The 25,378-nt window shown below is 42.1% G+C and overlaps 1 protein-coding gene across 1 annotated transcript in view; it reads left to right on the top strand.

Moving 5' to 3' along the window:
• SPAG16 (sperm associated antigen 16) overlaps positions 1-25,378 on the top strand; it is a 1,034,764-nt gene that overhangs the window by 44,997 nt on the left and 964,389 nt on the right. The window contains exons 5-6 of the mRNA XM_044304163.1: positions 310-447; positions 16,268-16,375. Coding sequence (XP_044160098.1) covers positions 310-447; positions 16,268-16,375 — 246 coding nt within the window. The remainder of the gene's footprint in view (positions 1-309; positions 448-16,267; positions 16,376-25,378) is intronic.

The following is a 25,378-nucleotide window of genomic DNA, read 5'->3' as shown; positions in this document are numbered from 1 at the left end:
GACCTATAAGTTACTGCTTCATTTAAACCCCAGGGGATCTCCGTTTTCAACATTACGATCCATCTTGTTTCCCTTTGTGATAGTATTTTTTTTTAATATATATATTATGTTTCATGTTTATTTGTATGGGGCTATTAGTTGGTTTGACTATTGGTGTTCTTAAGTGTGAACCTGCAGACCAGGGGCCTTCCCAGAAAACCCATTGAAGCTCAGTATATATCATAACATGGTAATAATAATTGTTTTCCATATTTTAGAGTACCGTATATGTGTTTGGAGAATAATTAGATTTTCTTGTGGTTCCTCTAGGTATGAAATGATGCAGAAAGGCCTCCTGCAGCCAGAAGCTGCTGGCTTTGTCCCAGATGTTTATGCTCACAACCAGATGTTAGACTCCGAGATAAAGAGTTTAAAGAAAGAAGTGGAAACATACAAACTTGCTGCAAGGTACAACATTTTTATTTATCTAAGGTAGTCACATGCAACCTGTTCCCCATTAAAAATGAGTATGTACTTTTGAGAACTGAATCTATTACTTCTGTAGGAAACACCCACCTGCTCCTAAATGTTAGTAGATGCTTAAGGGTACGTTCACACAGCGGATTTGACGCTGTCAAAATCCACTGGGTACTCCGCGACAAAGTGCTGCGGTTTCTGCTGTGGTTGGTCATTATGAATGCAGCAGACGCTCTCACAGCTTAGTGCCATTGAATGCAGCTAAACTGCAAGTGGACACCCGCCTTGGCGTTCTACCGGACACCACACCGAGAACGGACGTGTTCTTTCTTGGCACGATCATGCCTTTAAACCGGTAGCCTGCAAACTACAGCGCTGCCTCGCATTGAAAACAATGGGAGTCAAACGCCGCGTAGCTGCCGCAGGAGTTTTGCCGCAGTGTCTGCACCAGAATTCTGACAGCAAATTCTGCCATGTGGACGGCCCCTGGGAGTTTTTCCTTCTCCAATTGTGGATTCATAAGACCTTGTTTAATTCACCTGGAAGCAGGGATTCAGTCTAAGGGTCCATTCACACGTCCATTGTTTCTTTCCTGATCTGTTCCGTTTTTTGCGGAACAGATCTGGACCAGATCTGGACCCATTCATTTTCAAGCACAATGTCAGATTTTTTTTTCAGGACCCATTGAAAATGAATGGGTCCAGATCTGTTCCGCAAAAAATCGGAACAGATCAGGAAAGAAACAGACGTGTGAATGGACCCTAACTGTAATTTTTGATTTTAGATATTAGAGACAATTCTGCTCTTTCAAGGGGTTGTTTGTCTGGTAAAATGTATTCATATTGGCTTAAAGGGGTTATCCTGGCAAAGATGATGATGATGACCTGTCCTCAGCGCTGCAGGCTCCCGGCAGCTTTCCATGCACAGGGCCGTACTTCGTATGGCAGCTGTGCTTGGTATTGCAGCCTAGCCCCGTTGACTTGAATCGGGCTGAGCTACAGCTGGCCATGGGACCCATGTACAGTGGCATCAATGGCCTTGGAAGAGGCTGCAACACTTGTGGAGCACCTGGGCTCTTATAACAGCTGATTGATGGGGGTCCCAGATGTCAGACACCCACCTATCTGATATTTATGGCCTATCCTAAGGATAGGTCATCAATATAAAGTCCAGAATAACCCCTTTAAATAATAAAATAAATCATATCACCTCACTCCCAATCTGACGCCTGTTGGGTCCCCGCTGGAAGTGTGGCTACTCAGATCGCTGGAGTCTAGAAGGACAAGGAAGTAGAGACCAGTGAGGACCTGAGAAATTGCGCACATATATATATAAGTAATGACACATCTATGGTCTATTCAGACCCTAAATTCCCTGTAGGGGTCCCTAACTGAAAATAAAAATATTTCTTTATTAGTTATTATTTTAAAATAAATGAACCAAACAACTATAGAAAACTATTAAAATTATCAGTGTCTGATGGAGGGTACAATTGGAGTGTATGAATGTATTTGCCTTTGTTACATGTAGCCACTGTGGAGTGCAGTGCCTCCCATTCATTTATATGGGGTATAGCTGCACTTACAAGCCTCTGCTGTTACTTTGTTTGTGCATTCATACAATGTGATGGCAGATTGGGCGCTCCTATTAAGATCCTTTTATCGTTCGGCCTTTATATTCAGGCTGGACAACAGTGAAACAATGTTGCTAGGTTTGTGTGTACTTTTGAAGCTGCCACTAGTCTGCTCAATTCACTTGTCTCTAGGCTACACTCTACACTTTTGTGCTACTGACTGCTCTATTTCATCCATAGAAGTCACTGTTCACGCTAAACCGCTCATGTGGCATGCTCAATTCCACTCCTCAATGTCTGGTGCTGTCTCTGCAGCGTACTCTTTTTATACTAGTCCCTAACATTTCAGGCACTGTTTAAAATACAGGACGTCATACCACCCCTCCCGACATGTTTCGCCACGCTCGGTGGCTTCGTCAGGGGATGTGGGGTATGTGTATCTAAACAATGGCGGCACTGGAAGAAAACACAAGGAGAGTGCTATGTCCAGGGATGTAGCAGCTTACCCCATCAATAGAAGATGGAAAAAACAAACCAAAAAAAAAAAAACGGACAGCACTCCAGGTAAAAGCATTGTGATGTCATAGGGGTTGGCCTATATATACCCCTTTTTGTATTGTGTTCATTGTTTGAGAAAGGCTCTTGTATGAGCTGAAACGTTGCCATCTACATGGGTGATTAACCCTTTCATGACCAAGGGTCATTGATGCCCCAGTGTCCAGGTCAAAATTTTCAAATCTGACATGCGTCACTTTATGTGGTAATAGCTTTGGAACACTTTTACTTATCCACGCCATTCTGAGATTGTTTTCTCGTGACACATTGTACTTCATGATAGTCATATATTTGAGTCAATATATTTCACCTTTATTTATAAAAAAATCCCAAATTTACCAAAAATTAGGAAAAATTCACAATTTTCCAAATTTCAATTTCTCTGCGTCTAAAACAGAAAGTGATACCTAATAAAATATTTATTACTTAACATTCCCCATATGTCTACTTTATGTTGGCATCATTTTGGAAATGTCATTTTATTTTTTTAGGGCGTTAGAAGACTTAGAAGTTTAGAAGCAATTCTTACAATTTTTAAGAAAATTTCCAAAACCCACTTTTTAAGGACTAGTTCAGGTCTGAAGTCACTTTGTGGGGCTTACATAGTGGAAACCCCCATAAATGACCCCATTGTAGAAACTACACCCCTCAAGTTACTCAAAACTGATTTTACAAACTTTGTTAACCCTTTAGGCGTTCCACAAGAATTAAGGGAAAATGGAGATGAAATTTAAAAATTTCACTTTTTTGGCAGATTTTCCATTTTATATATTTTTTTTCTTTAACACATTGAGAGTTAACAGCCAAACAGAACTCAATATTTATTACCCTGATTCCGCGGTTTACAGAAACACCCCACATGTGGTCGTAAACTGCTGTACGGGCACACGGCAGGGCGAAGAAGGAAAGGAATGCCATACGGTTTTTGGTAGGCAGATTGTGCTGGATTGGTTTTCTGAACGCCATATGTTTTTTATTTTTCTGCCGATCGTCTTGTGCAGGGGCTCGTTTTTTGCAGAAAGTGTTGAGGTTTTTATTGGTACCATTTTTGGGTACATAGGATTTTTTGATCATTCATTATTACACTTTATAGGGCAAGGTGACCCAAAAATTGGCTGTTTTGGAACAGTTTTCATTTATTTATTTTTACAGAGTTCATCTGAGGAGTTAGGTCATGTGATTGTTTTATAGAGAAGATCGTTACGGACGTGGCAATACCTAATATGTATACTTTTTCTTATTTATTTAAGTTTTACACAATAATAGTATTTCTGAAACCAAAAAAATGATGTTTTAGTGTCTCTATAGTCTGAGAGCCATAGCTTTTTTATTTTTTGGGCGATTGTCTTAAATAGGGTATCATTTTTTGCGGGACGAAGTGACGGTTTGATTGGTACTATTTTGGGGGTCATAAGCCTTTTTGATCGCTTGCTGTTGCACTTTTTGTGATGTAAGGTGACAAAAATAGCTTTTTTGGCACTGTTTTTTTTATTTTATTTTTATGGTGTTTATCGGACGGGGTCCATCACGTGATATATTTATAGAGACGGTCGTTACGGACGCGGTGACACCTAATATGTGTATTTTATTTTATTTTTTCATTTTTTTATAGGAAAAGGCAGTCTTTTTTTTTATTTACATTTTAATTTATTTATTGATTTATTTTTACTTTTATTATTTTCACTTTTTTTTTATCAGTTCCCTCTTGGATCTTGAAGATCCAGTGGGGCTGATAGTTGTACTATACTTTGCAATGCTCTTGCATTGCAAAGTATAATACTTCCAGACTGCCTGTAGGTGGCAGCACTGGACACCTTTGCCATGGCAACCGGACGCTTTTGCAAAGCGTCCGGTTGCCATGGCAACCATCGGGCGCTGCGATCACAGCGCTGCAGCCCCGATGGTGGAGAGAGGGAGCCCCCTCCCTCTGTTAACCCGATGGATGCCGCAACCGCAGCATCTATTGGGTTACAGGAGAGTGTCAGCATAGAGCTGACACTCTGCTGATGGCGGCGGCTCAGGAATGGAGCCGCCGCCATCACACACACAGAATGGGGAATCGGGGGGTAGGGACAATATTGAGGGAGGCTGGGGCAGGAGGGGCGGCCAGAAAATTAATGCAGGGGGCGGGGAGGGGGCGGACCGCATGCCAATCAGGGCAGGAGGAAGCACATGAGCGCCGGCTGGGAACAGATCAGCGAGGCACAGATCGGGGTAGGGGGGGACCACAGAGGGGCACCAAAGGCTTGGAGGATCGGGGGGCATGAGGAACACTATCGGCTTTCAGGCTCTGATCTGCAGAGCGCAGATCAGAGCCTGAAACCGGCATTTTTTCACTGCCGCGATCCGATTGGTTAGTCTGCACAGACTAACCAATCGGATCGATTGCCGGCAAGGGGCCACTCCGATTGGTCCCTTGCCGGCATTACTGCACTGTATGCTGTCCGCATACAGGGCAGGGGCAGAAGCTTTAATCCAAGCGCTTTGCAGCGCTTGGATTAAAGAGCTGCCAGAACGTTTATATACGTGGTAGCTGCACGGGGTATGTGCAGCTATCACGTATATATACAGATTGCGGTCGTGAAAGGGTTAAACACCACTAGCTTTTACCTGGAGTGCTGTCCGTTTTTTTCATTTTATATATATATATATATATATATATATATATATATATATATATATATATATATTTATTTTTATGTACAGTGGATATAAAAAGTCTACACACCCCTGTTAAAATGTCAGGTTTTTGTGATGTAAAAAAAACGAGACAAAGATAAATCATTTCAGAACTTTTTCCACCTTTTAATGTGACCTATAAACTGTACAACTCAATTGAAAAACAAACTGCAATCTTTTAGGTGGAGGGTAGACAACAACAAAAAAACTAAAATAATTTGGTTGCATAAGTGTGCACTCCCTCTTATAGCTGGGGATGTAGCTGTGTTCAGAATTAAGCAATCACATCAAAATCATGTTAAATAGGAGTCAGCATACACCTGCCATCATGTAAAGTGCCTCTGATTAACCCCAAATAAAGTTCAGCTGCTCTAGTTGGTCTTTCCTGAAATTTTCTTAGTCGCATCCCACAGCAAAAGCCATAGTCCACAGAGAGCTTCCAAAGCATCAGAGGGATCTCATTGTTAAAAGGTATCAGTCAGGAGAAGGGTACAAAATAATTTCCAGGGCATGAGATATACCATGGAACACAGTGAAGACAGTCATCATCAAGTGGAGAAAATATGGCACAACAGTGACATTACCAAGAACTGGACGTCCCCCCAAAATTGATGAAAAGACCAGAAGTAAACTGGTCTGGGAGGCTACAAAGATTCCTACAGCGACATTAAAGGAGCTGCAGGAATATCTGGCAAGTACTGTCTGTGTGGTACATGTGACATCAATCTCCCGTATTCTTCATGTGTCTGGGCTATGGGGTAGAGTGGCAAGACGAAAGCCTTTTCTTACGAAGACAAACATCCAAGCCAGGCTACATTTTGCAAAAACACATCTAAAGTCTTCCAAAAGCATGTGGGAAAAGGTGTTCTGGTCTGATGAAACCAAGGTTGAACTTTTTGGCCATAGTTCCAAAAGATATGTTTGGCCCAAAAACAACACTGCACATCATCAAAAGAACACCGTACCCACAGTGAAGCATGGTGGTGGCAGCATCATGCCAAGTGGCTGTTCTTCTTCAGCTGGAACTGGGGCCTTAGTTAAAGGGGTTGTCCGGGATCAAACTTATTTTTATTTATTTTTTAAAACCTCTTGCTCGCATTTAGTAGACAAATCTATGTTGCCAAGATGGTTTTAGATAGCTTTCACATTGGAGCATGGCTCCTACAGTCCCCAACAGATTGTTTACATATCTGTTTATGTTTGTGATCAGTTCCTGCCGCACTGCACTGTGGGTCCCAGTGCAGGCCGGCATCTCCTGGTTTCCGCCTCCTGCACCCGCCTCCTGCACATCGTCCACTCCTCCATCGATCTGCCCCCCTCATACATATGCATCCTCCTGCCTCATATTACTCTCCATATGTACAGCCAGTAAAGCTCCATGTCCGGTGACGTCACCGGACTGGAGGGGCGGGGCGGCAATCTGACTTCGTGAGCAAGGAGATTTGTGGATGCAGGCAGTGCTGGGCTCCTTCAGAGGGGGCATGGCTGGGCTCTAGAACGGTTAGTACAGCCCTTGGGTTCCTTACCAGGCTGATTTACACTAATAATAATTTTTTACACAATATGGGACAGGTATATTGCGGACATGCTAGCTGCGATCTAGCCGTGCATGTCCGCATCTCTATTGGGTAAAAAGAGGTGACAAAATCCCTTTAAGCTAGAGGGAATTATGAACAGTTCCAAATACCAGTCAATATTGGCACAAAACCTTCAGGCTTCTGCTAGAAAGCTGAACATGAAGAGGAACTTCATCTTTCAGCATGACAACGACCCAAAGCATACATCCAAATCAACAAAGGAATGGCTTCACCAGAAGAAGATTCAAGTTTTGGAATGGCCAAGACAGAGCCCAGACCTGAATCTGATTTGAAAATCTGTGGGGTGATCTGAAGAGGGCTGTGCACAGGAGATGCCCTCGCAATCTGACAGATTTGGAGTGTTTTTGCCAAGAAGATTAGGCAAATCTTGCCCAGTTAAAATGTGCCATGCTGCTAGACTCCTCCCCAAAGACTGAGTGCTGTAATAAAATCAAAAGGTGCTTCAACAAAGTATTAGTTTAAGGGTGTGCACACTTATGCAACCATATTATTTTATTTTTATATTTTTTTTTCTTCCCTCTACCTAAAAGATTTCAGTTTGTTTTTCAATTGAGCTGTACAGTTTATAGGTCACATTAAAGATGGAAAAAGTTCTGAAATTATTTATCTTTGTCATTTTTTTTACATCACAGAAACTTGACATTTTAACAGGGGTGTGTAGATTTTTATTTTTTTATATTCACTGTATATGAAGATGATGATATATATGATAAAAAAAAAACGTCCACACAGACAAACTCATTTTTATATATATATATATGATAGATAATATATCTCATATTATAAAAATGAGTTTGTCTAGATGTCTGTCTGTTCTTTATACGCGACCTAACGACTGGACTGTCACCATATTTGGCACACAGGTACATCAGGTGTCCGGGAAGGTTTTAGACCGGGTCTCTGCTCTCTAGGACTTACCGTTCCTGAGAGATTCCCAAAAAATGACCTGCATTAGCCAATAGAAGCCAGCAAGCCTTTCACTTAAATCTGAACTGCCATTTACACGGTCACATGTCCCTTATTAGCCAATAGAAGGTCCTACTCCAGGTTGCCATAACTGATCACAGGTTTTAGTAGTTCGCAGGGCCTCAAATATTCAGTCATATGACATATGACGGCACAACTACACTGCTACATGCATGGGGGCAGGGGCTACTATTAAACGTATGGGCGCTGTGGTGTTCACTGTAAAAGGGGCGGGCACTGTGGAAGTCACTGTTTAAAGGGGCGGGTATTGTGAAGGTCACTGTTAAAGGGCAGACACTATTAAAGGGACGGGCAATGTGGAGTTCACTAAAAGGGGTGGTCACTGTTAAAGGGGCGGGCATTGTGGAGGTCACTGCTAAAGGAGCGGGCACTGTGGAGGTCACTGTTATGGGGGATACTGTCAATATCTTTTTACGACACACGGAAACCTGAAATTAAATATATATTAAATATACCCGTGCAAAGCCGGGTCCTTCTGCTAGTCTCTTAGTTATATAAAAATTAGTGTCTGTCTGTCATGACGTTCGCGACCAAACCACTGTACCGATCTTCACCAAATTTGGCACATAGGTACATCAGGTGTCCGGGAAGGTTTTAGACTGGGTCTCGGCTCTCTAGGACGTACCGTTTCTGAGATATTCTCAAAATATGACCTGCATTAGCCAATAGAAGCCAGCAAGCCTTTCACTTAAATCCTAACTGCCATTTACATGGTCACATGTCCCTTATTAGCCAATAGAAGCTCGCATGTCCTACTCCAGGTTGCAATAACAACTGATCACAGGTTTTAGCAGTTCGCAGGGGAAGGGGCTACTATTAAACGGACGGCTGCTGTGGAGTTCTGTTAATGGGGTGGGCACTGCGGAGGTCACTGTTAAAGGGGCGAGCACTATGGAGGTCACTGTTAAAGGGGCGGGCACTGTGGAGGTCACTGTTAGGGCTGTTTCACACGAGTGAGTCAATTGCGCGAGTCAATATTTGAGGCCCTGCGAACTACTAAAACCTGTGATCAGTTATGGCAACCTGGAGTAGGACCTTCTATTGGCTAATAAGGGACATGTGACCGTGTAAATGGCAGTTCAGATTTAAGTGAAAGGCTTGCTGGCTTCTATTGGCTAATGCAGGTCATTTTTTGGGAATCTCTCAGGAACGGTAAGTCCTAGAGAGCCGAGACCCGGTCTAAAACCTTCCCGGACACCTGATGTACCTGTGTGCCAAATATGGTGACAGTCCAGTCGTTAGGTCGCGTATAAAGAACAGACAGACATCTAGACAAACTCATTTTTATAATATGAGATATATTATCTATCATATATATATAAAAATGAGTTTGTCTGTGTGGACGTTTTTTTATCATGTATATCATCATCTTTATAGATGTACAGTATATATAAAAAAATAAAAATCTACACGCCCCTGTTTAAAAAGTGTCAAGTTTCTGTGATGTAAAAAAAATGAGACAAAGATAAATCATTTCAGAACTTTTTCCACGTTAATGTGACCTATAAACTGTACCACTCAATTGAAAAACAAACTGAAATCTTTTAGGTAGAGGGAAGAAAAAATATATAATCACGCTTAGTGTGTGTGTGTGATTCTTGCTCTGGACTTGCAGGAGCACATAGCATTATAAATAATGATAATGCCATACGGAGCGTGATTCCCGCAATGGACTCGCTCGTGTGGAACAGCCCTTAAAGGGGCAGACACTATGAAGGTCACTGTTTAAAGGAGTGGTCCGTGTTAGAGGGGCGGGCACTGTGGAGGTCAGTGTTAGAGGGGCGGGCACTGTGGAGGTCAGTGTTAGAGGGGCGGGCACTGTGGAGGTCAGTGTTAGAGGGGCGGGCACTGTGGAGGTCAGTGTTAGAGGGGCGGGCACTGTAGAGGTTATTGGGGATACTGTTGATATCTTTTTACGACACACAGAAACATGGAATTAAATAGATTAAATATACCCGTACGAAGCCGGGTCCTTCTGCTAGTATAGATATATATTGCTGTTTCTTCATATATTCTTGTAGTATGCCTGATGAAGGGACTGGTGATGTCTGGAAAGCTTGCTATGTAGCATCACTACTTCTGTTTTTGTTGGCCATTAAAAGGTATCAAACCTGCAATTCTCTTATTTGCTTTCTCTTAATGAGAGAACTAAACTAGTTTTCTATTGGCTAACACTGTACCAGACTTTTTTTTCTAAAAATTGTTAAAATTGTTTTACTGGCCAGACACTCTTTCCTCAGCTCCCATTCCTTCCCTTAGTTTCCTCTTTAAAAACAAAGCATAACATGGAAACATGTTGGTGTTCAGTGAATGCAAAAGAGTTTTTATTGCTCTAAACATTTGCCTATCCACAGGACCTGCCCTGACTGCTATAATAGGAGACCCCCATTTCCTCTTTCTTGTCCAATGAAGGAGTTGTCTGGAGTGATGGATGATGGCTTTTCTGGTTATAACCTGCAGAGCTACAAGGGTGGTCACATCAGAGACTTGTCAGAAGTTGTGGTCAGTGCGGACCCTGATGCTGGGAGATGCTCCACAATACTGCAGTTTGATAACTTTGTCCTGCTGGTGAAATACTCCTCAGGGTTCATAACTTGTTCTTTAGCTCATCCAGGAGAGCGATGATTGTCTATAGACAATATATAACCATCGACAGCTGTAGGGCTCAATGTGTAAAAGTGATAGATCCAAAACCCTCGTGATCACATCTTCTGTCTTGTCCCTGTGCGCTGTGAGAAGTTTTTGCCTTTACTATAAAGATCTGTGTACTATAGCTTCTCTACCAGATACCAGAGATCATGTATGAGTGAAGCATTGTGGTTGAGCAAGGCTCTGTAAGATGAGGTTATAATGCATGTGTTCTTCCTTTTTTCTTAAAAGTATATACAAACGCTATCGGCCGTAACATTAAAACCGGAATAACATGATTGTCATGGGCCAGGATACATTAGGCAGCAAGTGAACAGTCGGTTTTTGCAGTTTATTTGTTAAAAGCAGGAAAAATGGACAAGTGTAAAGATATGAACCACAATGGGCGGATTGTGATTGTTAGATGACTGGGTCAGGTCATTTTTAAAATGGCAGGTCTTGTGAAGTGTCCCTAGTTCGAGTTTTTTTAATTCTTAACAAAAGTGGTCCAAGGAGGAACAAATGGTGAACTGGCAACTGTGTCATGGGTGCTAAAGTCTCATTTATGTCCAATTCATGGAGACCCTACCTCGCAACTTGCAGGATCTGCTGCTAGATACCACAGGTCACCTTCAGAGGTCTTGTGAAGTCCTTGCCTAGATGGGTCAGAGCTGTTAGATACATTTTGTATATTTAGTTTTTTTGCGTAAATTGCCCATGCTGCAAGACATCTAGAAACCACTACATTTTAATATGAATCCAGTGCAGACCACCTAGAAATTTATTTGTGTTGGTTTAGAGATGAACAAATTGATTCTAACGAATCAACTCGTCTCATCCGCAGGACTTCATCACCTGTGGGGGGGCTGTCTGCGCAGGTGAGGAAGTGCCCACCTGCCATTAGATTGACAAGGCTGGACATTTAGGCTAGCCCTGACAGTTTCCTGCCTGCGCTGCTGCTCCAATTTGCCGAGCAAGGTTAGATGCTCTGCTTCGCAGCAGCGACGGCGTAGACGCCGCTACACTTCTGGGTAGCGACAACTGCGCAGTCACTCTTCAAGGCAGAGATTCTGCCCTTGCTAATTCGAACACCAGCGTATACAAGAAACCGTCGGGGCTGGGCTAAATGGCAATGCAAAGTCCTGCTGATGAAACAAATGGATTTGCTCATCTGTACTGTATGTTGGTTTTCATGAATGCAGTGGTAAAATTATTTAAAATGTAAGTATTTATATCTATAACATTAAGAGCGAGATTAGGGTGATAAACATGCGTTTTGTATTCGATGACCTTAAAAGAACATAAATCGGGGTGCATTAAGTGTGACAGCAGCAGCCAGCGTGCCGAACACCCTGCGATGTGTATGAGATATACGGTTCACTCCAGGAGAATGTCAAATGGCATTTCACAAACTTCTACCGCTGTATCATATTATTTCATCTGTAACTGAAAAAAAAAAAAACATCTACTGAGCAGCGGCTCGGATCTCTGCTCCTCTCGTTGAAGAGAAATGAAATACCATTGCAAGAGAAATGAAAACTGCAAATGAATGGATAAGAAGGAGTGCAGGGTCGGGATGTGATTGTTCTCTACTCAACTTTGTGTGCCTTTTGGGAAAAAAACATTACTTAATATAGAAAAATAACTTCTCATTAGCTTTTAAATCGAGCTATCCAGTGTCAAGCTTTTCCAAATGTAATATCACAGGAAAGAAATCCTCAGCTATGCCGGCGGCAATGAGATATTCATCAAGTTTTGCTCCTTTTCAATATTTTATTTACATCAGTGAATATGTATCACTTTTAGGGTACTTTCACACTAGCGTTATTCTTTTCCGGCACTGAGTTCTGTCCTAGGGGCTCAATTCCGGAAAAGAACTGATCAGTTTTATCCTAATGCATTCTGAGTGGAGAGCAATCCGTTCAGGATGTCTTCAGTTCAGTCTTTTTGCCTTTTCAGGACGGAGATAATACTGCAGCATGCTGCGGTTTTATCTCCGTCCAAAATTCTGGAACACTTGCCAGATCCGGCATTTCTTCCCATTGACGTCCGTTAATGCCGGATCCAGCCCTGAGTGTTCCGGCAAAACAGACCGGCATTGCGATCTGCACATGCTCAGACCACAAAAAATTTGAAAAAAAGAAGGTCATAAAGAGGTCATAAACACTTATTTAAGCCACATTCTTATCAGTAAGATATGAACTGAGATAACGAGTCTGTCTGCTCCCCAGATGACGGAAAAGAACTAAAATCCACAATGCTATTTACACAAAAAAGGATTCCATATTTTTTTTAATAAAGGCCAATTGAAAAAAAAATATTTTAGCTCAAAATAAGTACAAGGCAATAATAAAAAAATATTTCCCCCAAAGAGTACTTTGGCCTTTTAAAGAGGTTTTCCAAGAGCAAAAAATAGACACCTTCCCATTTTTTAAATATCCCACCACTCCAGTTTCCAACATAAATGAACGGCTAGTAACCACAGAGGACAGTGATTGGCTGTAGCGGTCACGTGAACAATAAACCGCACTTGACCGCTACTGCCCATCGTGGCCTGAAACGGCAGCACTGGAGCTGTGGGACATTTAAAAGGTGACCTTTTTTCATTATTTTATATACCCTCCTGCTCGAATAATATTTTAATGATCTTAAAGAAGTTGTGTAGAATTTTACTATTGATTACCTATCCTCAAATGATGCCACTTATGTCTGATCTGCAGGGGTCTGATATCCTGCACCCTTGCCGATTTGGCTCTTTCATTGAAGGCGGCATCAGAACTACACAGCTTCGTCCACTGCCAAGGGATATAGGTAGTAACTGCAGCACTACTCTCAATGTGAGCAGCGCTGCAGTTACCAGCTCAGTTCACTGCGCGGTGGACAGAGTTGTGCAGTTCAGTGATTGGCGGGGTGTGCCCCCCCCCCGGCCAATCAGGCGTTGAAATTCTGTCCTGAGGATAGTCCATCACTAGTAAAATCGTAGACAGCCCTTTTTAAAAGGAGAATTACATACAACATTTTGCTGCCAGAAAATCCGACATCATCTGCTTTAGTAAGCTTTTTGATGTCGGATGAGTCCCGTCACCCTCCCCAGTAGGAGACCTCCATTTGATTTTCAAATGTCGACATTATTAGGTATACTTGTATGGAATTATTGTTAATCATGTTCACATCACAGATTAGAATTGGCGGACCTAAGGACTTTATAATATTTATAATATTAATTATGCAATAAAATAAATAAATAAAAAAGTGCAATCCTTTAGTATGAGGTCAGAACATGAACAATGAGCTGTCTTAGTAATATAAAACTGTCAAATAACAATGGAAGAAAATACAAGAGACTAAAAGAAGGACTGGGGAGGATAAATGCAGGAGGATTTGGGTAATAAATCACAATGCTCATGGGTATGTATAGCATGTATTTCTTCCAGTGTGACTGCCGTGGCATTTTGCAGACTGCAAACCGTGGATCCACAAAACACAGCCGTGTGCACCCTGCATCGCGGTGATTGACTTCAATTAGTCAGCAATCCCCAAGATGTGGCCAAAAATCACATATCCTATTTTTTGCGACACGGAACCGTAAGCCCACAGAAGGGCTTCTGGGTCTGTCCTCAGCGCCTCAAAAGAAAGGACATGTCCTCTCTTTGGCTGCATCTTGGGGATCCATTGAAGTCCGTCGGTCCGCATTGCCGTGGCTGGTGCATGTGTTTTGCGAATCCGGAAAGTGGACATGACAATCACTCGGTCGTGTGAATGCAGCCTAACAGTGGGTGTAGTCGGCTATGGTAATCATTTTTAAAAAGTTGCAAAAAAGGTGCAGTCTTACTACAGTAGCGGATTGGCATAAAGTGCAATAACCTTTCTAGACACAAGGGGGGAGATTTATCAAACTGGTGTAAAGTAGAACTAGCTTAGTTGCTCATAGCAACCAATCAAATTCCACATTTCATTTTCTAAAGGAGCTGTTAAAAATGAAAGGTGGAATCTGATTGGTTGCTATGGGCAACTAAGCCAGTTCTACTTTACACCAGTTTGCTAAATCTCTTTGCCAAGTTTATCAAACAATGTTCGACAGATTTGTTGCAAATTTTGTCAGGCAAAATTTCCTCTCATAATAAATGCGCTGACATTTAAGAATAGGTCAAGTAACCACTAAGTTAGCATTGTGTGAACAAACTCTGTGGTTATTTGCTTGTGTTTTTGCTTGGTCTTAACGGACATCTAATTTTTTTTTTTTTTTGTGTTATTACTCTTTGAACAGTATGAAATATCTTTTATGTCCTTGTGTACAAATTACAGTGGCTAACATTTTATTATAACATTTGTGGCACCTTTTTTTCTAGGTACTAATATATTTTATTATATGATATTATACATTTTTTTATTTATTTTTTTAACCGTAGAGCCATTTTCTTAAAATTTATAAATTGGTGTCAATTTGTATAAAAGAGCTTGTTCATCTCTGGCTGGACATTTTTTGGGAGTTTTGAGTGATCGGTATAGGTCATCAGTAAAAAGAAAAAGGAAAAAATTTAACTCAGAAAAACCCTGTAATATTTTCATATAGTTTACATGGTGATCCTCCAAAAATTCCTAAATAAGAACTTGGACAGCCCCTGTAAATGTTCTAGAATAACAAAAGAAGACACACTTGGGGTCCATTCACACATCCGCAAAATGGGTCCACATCCGTTCCGCAATTTTGCGGAACAGGTGCAGACCCATTCATTTTCAATGGGCCGGAATGTGCTGTCTGCATCCGCGTTTGCGAATCCGCACTTCTGTTCTGTAAAAAAATTGAATGTGTCCTATTCTTGTCCGCAATTGCACATCCGCAAAACACATACGGATTTGAGTGGACACTAACCTTTTCTCCTGCATTCCGCAGCGCTGAGCTTCGGTCCTCCCTGCCACTGCCGCCCTCTTCGTGGCTGCAACAGTGACTTTCACTGCACACAGGTCACCTTGCAGCCAATCATTGGCCTCGCAGTGACATCCCATGTACTGCTGAGGCCACTGATTGGCTGCACAGTGACCCGTGTGCACGCAACATCACTGCTGCAGGCAGGAAGATGACGTCAGTGGCAGGAAGGACCTGAGTGCTGCGCTGGAAGAAACTGGAGAGAAAAGTGTAGAATATACCGTTATTGTAAAATAAATGGTACGACTCCAAGCACAGAAAGACACTGGGCATACATGGATTCCAGATGCTCATGATCTTTTTCTGAAAAGTTTTGCTTTCACAAATGTTAAAGTGGTTGTCTCACAATGATGACCCATTCTTAGTTAGAAGGCAGCCTGGAGATCACCTGATAACTGCTTGATGGAGAGCTTCCTGCTAGATTCTCCTTTAGAGGTAGGTTGGACTGATCTGCAGTAATAAAGGAGTATCATTGCAGTTAAGAAGTGCAGGTTGCTATTTTATATTTTGTTACTGCCCCCATTCCCACGCTGTCCGGGTTTAAAGCTGCACTGAAATACTTTGTCAGGACTGCTGTGCATGTGAGTCCTCTCGGTGCAGATTTGGGTGCTAAATGCAGACAAAAAGGGCACAGTAGGAAAAAAAAATTGAGATCTGCCATACTAATATGTAATACTGCCGATAATTGTCCAGAACCATGGAGACAGATTCCCTTTTAATACTGGACATATGTGCACATATGCGATACATATCACATAAAAACATTGCCAAACCATCAAACATGCTGCATCTTTCTTACTTTTAAGAATCTTTCGAGGCGTTGGCCTTTGGAAATATTTATCTTTTTTAATGTTTCCGTTGCAGCAAAGCTAAAGAATCGATGGTAAAGCTACAGAAAGAGCGTGATTTCCACCGGATGCATCACAAGCGCGTGGCCCAGGAAAAAAACAAGCTCATTAATGACATCAAAAGGTAACAAAACCTCAAGGCACATTATGGTTTAGGCCATATACAGAACCCTGCAAGACATTAACGATGGCACAGGACGCTTGTAAAAGCTTCTAGGGGAAAAGGAATGGAAATGTATTTACAACATATTCATAATAAAAAAAAAAAAAGTAACTGTTTGGATTACATGTTAAGGGCGATGGTGATGATGATTGGGCGATGGGGGGGCTGCAATTGTTGTAGATGCCGCAGGCTTTTTGAAAATGTTAAAAGCTCTCCCCCATGCAGTGAGCATTCTGAAATGTCACAGATAAAAGCAATTTTTGTTAACGTCTCACATTGGTATTGTTAATGGAAATATACAAGACAAGAGTTGTTTATTGGAATGAGTCAGTGCTGTTAACCAATGCAGTCACCAGTGGATGAAGTGTAGCGAGGGCCTTAAAGGGGTTGTCTCACTTCAGCAAATGTCATTTATTAGGTAGAGAAAGTTAAAGGGAACCGGTCATCAACGTCTGTCATTTAAAAGTTTAAATTAATTGGTTCCCAAGAACCAACATCACAATCATTGCAGACTGGGCCTGGAAAAGAGTCCCGGCCACCTGAGAAGAGTCATGGTTATTCATGAATTCCTGCTCTCCTGCCCCCCTGCTGATGACTGACAGTCTTCTACCTAGTTTTCTCCCTTTCTCTCTAGGAGAGAACTGTCAATCGACAGCAGATGGGCGAGAGAGCAGGAGATTAGGAATAACCAGGACTCTAATCATGTAGATTTGACTCTTTTCCAGGCCTGGGCTGCAATGATTATGATCCTGGTTCTCAGCAACCACTGACTTTTAGCTCATGAGTGACACACCGCTGAGATCAGCATTTCTGTCACTATTTTATGCTGCCCTCAGTGAGATGATCATAAAGTTGACGGGTTCCCTTTAATACAGGCACTTAATAATGTATTGTGATTGTCCATATTGGATTCATTTTTCAATCGCATTAGACACGGCTCTTTTTCATGGTTACGACCACCCTGCTATCCATCAGTGGTGGCAGTGCTTGCACACAATAGAAAAAAGGCACCAGCCTATGTGCACTCCCACGGTCGCGGCCACCAGAGAGGCCGGCGCTTTTTCCTACAGTATTCCACACTGTACACGGCCACTTCTGATGGATTGCAAGGTGGTCGTAACCGTGGAAACTAACAGTGTATAATATGATGGCAAAATGAATCCAGACAGCAAAGGAGGCAATACGGACAATCACTGTACATTAGTAAGTGCTTTGTATTCACTTTCTCTAGATGGGACATGCCAGGGGCGTAGCTTAAGATGCACCAACATTTGTGTTAAATAATCCAGCTAATGGGGGGGGGGGGGGGGGTCACGTTAGACTAGACTCTCTAAATGTTCACCAAATTTATCATCCAGCTCAGCCTCTTCTGGTTCACTTTTAGGCCACTTTCACACTCGCATTTTAGCTTTCCATTTGTAAGATCCGTCCTTGGATGTAGAGTGAGACGGATCCGTCCTGACACAAAATGTAAGTCAATGGGGACGGATCTGTTTTCTCTGACACAATCTGGCACAATAGAAAACGGATCCGTCTCCCATTGACAATTAATGGAGTTCATGATGGATGCGTCTTGGCAATGTTACAGATAATACAAACGGATCTGTTCATGATGGATGCATGCGGTTGTATTATTGTAACGGATCTGTTTTTGCAGATCCATGATGGATCCGCCCCAAACGCGAGTGTGAAAGTAGCCTTAGTTTACTCCATATATAAATTTGACAGGATTTATTGTATAAAGTTATTGCTGTTTATGCAGTCTCCTAAGAAACGTTTAAAGAAACACCCCCACAAATATGTTTATTCTGTGACCCATTAGAATGGTACGTAATGTAAACTGTAGTGCAGGTAATCTTCCTGTGTCTGTATTTGTGAATTATAAACTCCGTTCTGATCCTCAGATGTGTAATTGACTTCCTGTCCTGTGTCAATTGGAGGTCAGAGAGTTGGTCACATGACACGGCTAAGGAGCAGAAGGGAGGTTATAATTCGCAAATACATTCACCTGTAAGAAAATTACATTCACTACAGATTTATAGAGGAAAAGAGATTTTGTCCAGCTTGTACTTGTGGTAATCCAAGGCTTCTTTATTGAAAATTCATTATAAAATCCAGGTACAGAAAGCAGAGTCTACATGTTTCGGGCACAATGCAATCTTAGCCCTTACTCATGGCCTTGGATTACCACAAGTACAAGCTGGACAAAATCTCTTTTCCTCTATACTTCCGTATTTCTCCTGATTCGGGTGAAGGAGCTGTTCCGTGCTATACCAGTGGAATCCCTGGCAGGTGAGAGCTGCTCAATACTTCTGTTTTCTTCAAAATTCACTACAGATTACATCATCCAGCAGGTCAGAGAATAAAATTTTTGGTGGGAGCTCTACTTTAAAATTGCTCCAAAAACTAAGGCTCTTTTTTAAATACCATGTTGCATATCTGGAACTGTATTAATTAACCTGTCGGAATGGCAGGGATGCGACTGAAGTGGAAATAGCCTGAAATATCTTTATACGATGGCAGCCAGCCTACAACGGCCCTTGTCTTGTAGTCTGTCACTTCTTTGCAAGGCCTTACTAATCAATGAAGCTGGAGCTATTGACTTTCATACTGCAGGTAGCATTTTAATTAACTCGTCTACTGAAGAAGTGGTTGTGACAGCGTCCGCTGCCTCTTATATTAATGTTACTGCAAAATGAGAAGCCCACAACCCTGCTCTTGTCATACCTTTGTATAATCTCTTATTGATCAAATTACACTTTGCCTTTATTTCTTGTGGCGTAGTACCATTTTGAGTTTTGCAGATAAAGAAATGTAGCTGTCATCCCCTCCAGGGAACACAATGATTTTGATTAAAATATGAAAAAACTTGTCACATTTTCTGAGTGCTTTGATCTCCCTGCGTTACTATATTCTGGAACTAGTGACAAAGTATTACCCCCCTTAGGACAGACAACACAAAAAGTTAAAATCAATTATAAGTCGTTGCTGGAGTGCAGTCGTCTTCGAGAAGATATGACTGTAGAAAAACTATCTTCTCCTCAGGCTAGTCATCCATGAATGTTCTGGATTTCTAAGCTTTTAAGTTTTGCACTGGAGGCAGTTGAGATATTGCACTTATGCAGTCCCTTCTGTAGCAGAGGTGTATTAAACCTTACATGTTTCTTAGAAAAACTGTCCAAAAAATAAGTTGTCAATTTACGATCTAGCTCAGATCAAAATGTTTTTTGTACGTCGGGAAGCTGTAATATCCCTAGTCCATGCAGCTGTCCCATTGACTACAATTATTCAACTGCCCATTTATTTCTACCAAGTCTCGTTGGGAAAGGTATATAAAAATATATATATTTTTTGGTTGTTTTAGCACCAAACGCTAATAATGTCCCAAGAAAATTATAGTCTAGGGAGAATCTATGACCAAAACATGCAAAGCTTCAAAACGCCATCTTTTTTTTTTTTTTTTTCCTCTCCATCTTCCAAGACCCAAATTTTTTGTAAGACGAGGTGCATTTTTAATGGCACATTAAATTTACAAAAACTTGTATTGGGAAACTGAAAAATAAATAAAATGGAACAGAACAAACATAATTTCTCCAATGTCTTTTTTTTGGTTTAATGTTTATGGGGTTCACTGTGCACTAAAAATAACATGACAGCCTTGTTCTGCGGGTTGGTACAATTAAGATGATACCAAATTTATTTAGTATTTATGACCTTTTACTACTTAAATTAGAAAGCTTGAATATTAAATTTTTTCTTTGCATCACCATATTCTGACAGCCATAACCTCTTTTTTTTTTCTTCCATCTACAGAGCTGTGTGGGGATTTTTTTGTGGTGCAAGCTGTAGTTTTTATTGGTATTTTGGGGGTACATGACTTTTTTTTTTTTTTCTCTTTTAAAACTAATGTTTTTGGGGCGTATTGTGACCAAAATACAGCAAATTTACTATTTTCTTTTTTTTTTTTTTTTTTCCTACCCGCGTTTTTGCGGATTAAAATTTACATGACGCGTGTCCAAGTGCTTGTAAATCTACTTTAGGGTCTGTCTCTTAGGTTATGAATTGTTGTAAAGGCAGGGGTGGGAGTGAGGTGGGAACATCAAAAATCATACCAAAAATGCAGAAAGAGGAACCAGGAAACAACCAAGTAAAACAGATGGGCCAACTCTGTGCTAAATCAGTTCACGAGATCACCATCTCCTGCGCAAGATGGTTGGCAAAAAAGAGGAACTTTTACTCCAAAAGGGTGGATTTTTTTTTTTTTTTTTTTTAAAGGGAACCTGTCACCGGGATTTTGGGTATAGAGCTGAGGACATGGGTTGCTAGATGGCCGCTAGAACTTCCGCAATATCCAGTCCCCATAGCTCTGTGTGCTTTTATTGTGTAAAAAAAAACGATTTGGTACATATGCAAATTAACATAAGAGTCATATCTTACTTGTGTGACCAGAGAAGTCATATTTTCAAGCTCTGACTCATCTCAGGTTAATTTGCATATCTATCAAATCGTTTTTTTACACAATAAAAGCACACAGAGCTATGGGGACTGGATATTACAGATGTGCTAGTGGCCATCTAGCAACCCATGTCCTCAGCTCTATACCCAAAATCCCGGTGACAGGCTCCAGGGCTCCAGATGGCGACCAAAATGGTCGCCAATGCGACTTAGAATTCACAAATGGCGACAAGACTTTTTAGTCCTGTCACCATTTGCGACTAGACCCTCCGCGGCAGCTCTGCAGTAGAACAGCGGCGGGCACAGGAGCTGATAGTTCTCTGCCCCGCCGCCGCCGATGTTCTCCTCAGTCTGAGTCAGCTCGGTCACAGCACACAGACAACAGCAGAGCCGCTGGCAGCAGGGAGGGGAGGGGCTCGGGAGGAGTGTAATCTGATCCTAGAGTGGAAGCTGCTTCTGCCAGCCCCTCCCCTCCCCACCCACCAACCAATCAGAGCTGAGGCAAGGCAAGCACTAGCAGCTCTGAGTCACTGACAAGTACAGGGAGGCTAAGAATCGAATGAGTCACAGGTGAAAAGAACTAAAGAGCCGACTTAGTTAGTGACTCATTCGATTCTTTCTTAGACTCCCTGCACAGTGTGCCCCCCCCCCAACACCCCAGTATAAGAAACATTGGTGGCACAGTGTGCCCCCCCAACACCCCAGTATAAGAAACATTGGTGGCACAGTGTGCCCCCCCCAACACCCCAGTATAAGAAACATTGGTGGCACAGTGTGCCCCCCCCCCAACACCCCAGTATAAGAAACATTGGTGGCACAGTGTGCCCCCCCAACACCCAGTATAAGAAACATTGGTGGCACAGTGTGCCCCCCCAACACCCCAGTATAAGAAACATTGGTGGCACAGTGTGCCCCCCCCAACACCCCAGTATAAGAAACATTGGTGGCACAGTGTGCCCCCCCCAACACCCCAGTATAAGAAACATTGGTGGCACAGTGTGCCCCCCCCAACACCCCAGTATAAGAAACATTGGTGGCACAGTGTGCCCCCCCAACACCCCAGTATAAGAAACATTGGTGGCACAGTGTGCCCCCCAACACCCCAGTATAAGAAACATTGGTGGCACAGTGTGCCCCCCCCAAAACCCCAGTATAAGAAACATTGGTGGCACAGTGTTGCCCCCCCCCCCCCCAGTATAAGAAACATTGGTGGCACAGTGTGCCCCCCCCAGTATAAGAAACATTGGTGGCACAGTGGGAAGTGCCAATGAGGGTTAAAAAATCATTTAAAAAAATTAACTCACCTCCTCCAGTTGATCGCGTAGCTGCCGGTCTCCTGTTGTTTCTTCAGGACCTGTGGTGATGTCACTGAGCTCATTACATGGTCCATTACCATGGTGATGAATTATGTGATGTATCATGTGATGAGCACAGTGATGTCACCACAGGTCCTTTGACAGGTCCTGAAGAAAGAACAGGAGACGATCAATTGGAGGAGGTGAGTTAATTTTTTTTTTAATCTTTTTTTTTTTTAACCCTCATTGGCACTGCTGCGCCCCCCCAATGTTTATTATACTGGGGTGTTGGGGGGTGCGCACTGCGCCACCAATGTTTATTATATTGAGGGGGCCACACTGCGCCACCAATGTTTATTATACTGGGGCGTTGGAGGGGGGGGGGGTGCGCACTGCACCACCAATGTTTCTTATATTGGGGGATCACACTGCGCCACCAATGTTTATCATACTGGGGTGATGGGGGGGGGGGGGCACTGCACCACCAATGTTAATTATATTGACCTTCTACTATGCATTCTGTATTAAAGAATGCTATTATTTTTCCTTAGAACCATGTTATAAGGGAAAATAATACAGGGAATAGACTTTCATCCTAGCAACCATGAGTGAAAATCGCACCGCATCCGCACTTGCTTGCGGATGCTTGCGATTTTCACGCAGTCCCTATTAGCTTCTATGGGGCCTGCGTTGCGTGAAAAACACACAACATAGAGCATGCTGCGATTTTCACGCAACGCACAGTGATGTGTGAAAATCACCCCTCATGTGCACAGCCCCATAGAAGTGAATGGGTCCGGATTTAGTGCGGGTGCATTCCGGTATTTTGAATGCCAGATCCGGCACTAATACATTCCTATGGGAAAAAATGCTGGATCCGGCATTCAGGCAAATCTTCATTTTTTTTTTTCGTCGGAGATAAAACCGTAGCATGCTGCGGTTTTATCTTTTGCCTGATCAGTCAAAATGACTGAACTGAAGACATCCTGATGTATCCTGAACGGATTACTCTCCATTCAGAATGCATGGGGATAAAACTGATCAGTTATTTTCCGATATTGAGCCCCTAGGACGGAACTCTATGCCGGAAAAGAAAAACACTAGTGTGAAAGTTTAAATCCCCCATCATTCCCAATTTTACATATAAAATATATAAAGAATAAATAAACATATTATATAGCGCTGTCCAAACTATTAAATTATTAAAAAATATCTCCTATGCGGTGAGCATTCACCATTTTTTTTGTCACCTTGTCACCCCAAAAAATAGGATAGGACTGTTCTATTATGGGCCGAACATTTCATAAAATGCGAAATGCACGTGGCTTTTTTTGGTGTTTTTTTTTTTTTGCGCGGTATTGAGTATCACAATACTTTTTACCTTTTTATGGTGAAGAAAGCGAATCAAAATTTTGGTATCAAAACAACCCTATGCCGATCTGATCGGCGTAGCGTTGTCACGATACCCAAATTTTGATTCGGTTTCGATTTGGCGACTAAAAATTTGATTTGGCTCCTAAATTTTTCAGTTCAGGAGCCAATGGCTACCAGCTATTTTTTTTTAGTCTGGAGCACTGGGCTCCCTTTAAAAAATAAAATAAAAAAATCCACCCTTTTGGAGTAAAGATTCCTCTTTTTTGACAACCATCTTGCGCAGGAGATGGCGATCTCATGAACTGATTTAGCACAGAGTTGGCCCATCTGTTTTACTTGGTGGTTTTCTGGTTCCTCTTTCTGCATTTTTGGTATGATTTTTGATGTTCCCACCTCACTCCCACCCCTGCCTTTACAACAATTCATAACCTAAGAGACAGACCCTAAAGTAGATTTACAAGCACTTGGACACGCGTCATGTAAATTTTAATCCGCAAAAATGTAAAGTTCCTTTGTTTTACAGGGAAAGCTAAAAAAAAAAAAAAGCGCTGCGCAATTTACTGCCTCTCTGGTTGTGTATGGGGTTGTTTTCTAAGTGAGTTCTCAAAATGACAATGGAAGTGTATAGAAATAAGCCCCTGGAATTACCGGTGGAAACAATCCGTCAGATTTCAGTGGGATTTATTAGATCTGCTTCTGAATTATTTATGAATCTGTTCCGGAGCCAGCAGGACAAAATGTCTGCTAATTTGGTAGCGTGCTTGTGCAATATGCTCAACTATCACTGTATGAAGTGATTTAGAAATGATGCCGAGGCTTCTAGTAAAGTCTGCTGGTGTCATTTCATGACAAGCGGATTAATCAAGCATTCACTGTGAATGAAGCAAGGAAAATCGCTGTGTTACAGCTGTTTTACGCTCCTGTATTGTGGCGTAGACACCTGACACTTCTCTGTTTGCAGCCGTGTGAGGAGACTAACAATGACCGAGTCGTCGGCTTGCAATATGCTCAACAGACACCAGATCGCGGTAAAGTCCTAGCAAGCAGGGGGTATGACCAAAGGAGGGGGCAGAGATTGCCGTTGCCAGTCAACCACCTAACCGGAGAGCAGTGCTATAAATTGTTAGAGGCCCTTGTTGTAAATTTTGCCATGGGGGTCCCAGAAGTTTTCTTCTGTTGGCATGCCCCCAGAAAATCAAATAAAAGCATCTTATCAAAGTTCAAAGGGGTCATGCGCTGCCTGAGGATTCGCTTAGTTTACCATGAGGCGGGTGTCTGTTCAAAAATTTGGCGCAACTCGGGCAGCCTATGCATCCGGAATAAAAACGACTGATGGGAGTAGTTTTTAAGCCCCTTTCACACGAGTGAGTTTTCAGCCCAGGTGCAATGTGTGAGGTGAACGCGTAGCACCCGCATTGAATCCTGACCCATTCATTTCTATGGGTCTGTGCACATGAGCGTGGTTTTTTAATTCATCATTCCTGTGTTACGTGAAAATGTTCTATACTCTGCGTTTTTCCACAGTTGGTTGCTATGAGATGTTTATAAAACTTCATGTTTTTTTTTTTCTTGGTTGTAAAAAAAAAAAAAAGTGTGAAACTCATCAAAACTGACTGCACCCATGCGGAAAAAACAAACGCTGAACTCCATTGCAGACAAAACTGACTGAACTTTCTTGCGAAATGGTGCGAGTTTCACTAACCGCATCCTGACCCAATCCGTATGGTTCGTGTGAAAGAGGCCTTACACCCTGTTTTCAGGCATAAATAATAGGAAATTTACTGGAGCTGAACTCCTGGCCAAGTGGTGAGGATGGTGTAAAAACTCCCATGCGACAAAA

The sequence above is a fragment of the Bufo gargarizans genome, chromosome 8 (genome assembly GCF_014858855.1).
Source record: "Bufo gargarizans isolate SCDJY-AF-19 chromosome 8, ASM1485885v1, whole genome shotgun sequence".
In the NCBI taxonomy this organism is placed as follows: Eukaryota; Metazoa; Chordata; class Amphibia; order Anura; family Bufonidae; genus Bufo; species Bufo gargarizans.
The sequence above is the reverse complement of the archived record's forward strand: the minus strand, read 5'-3'. Positions and strand labels throughout refer to the sequence as shown.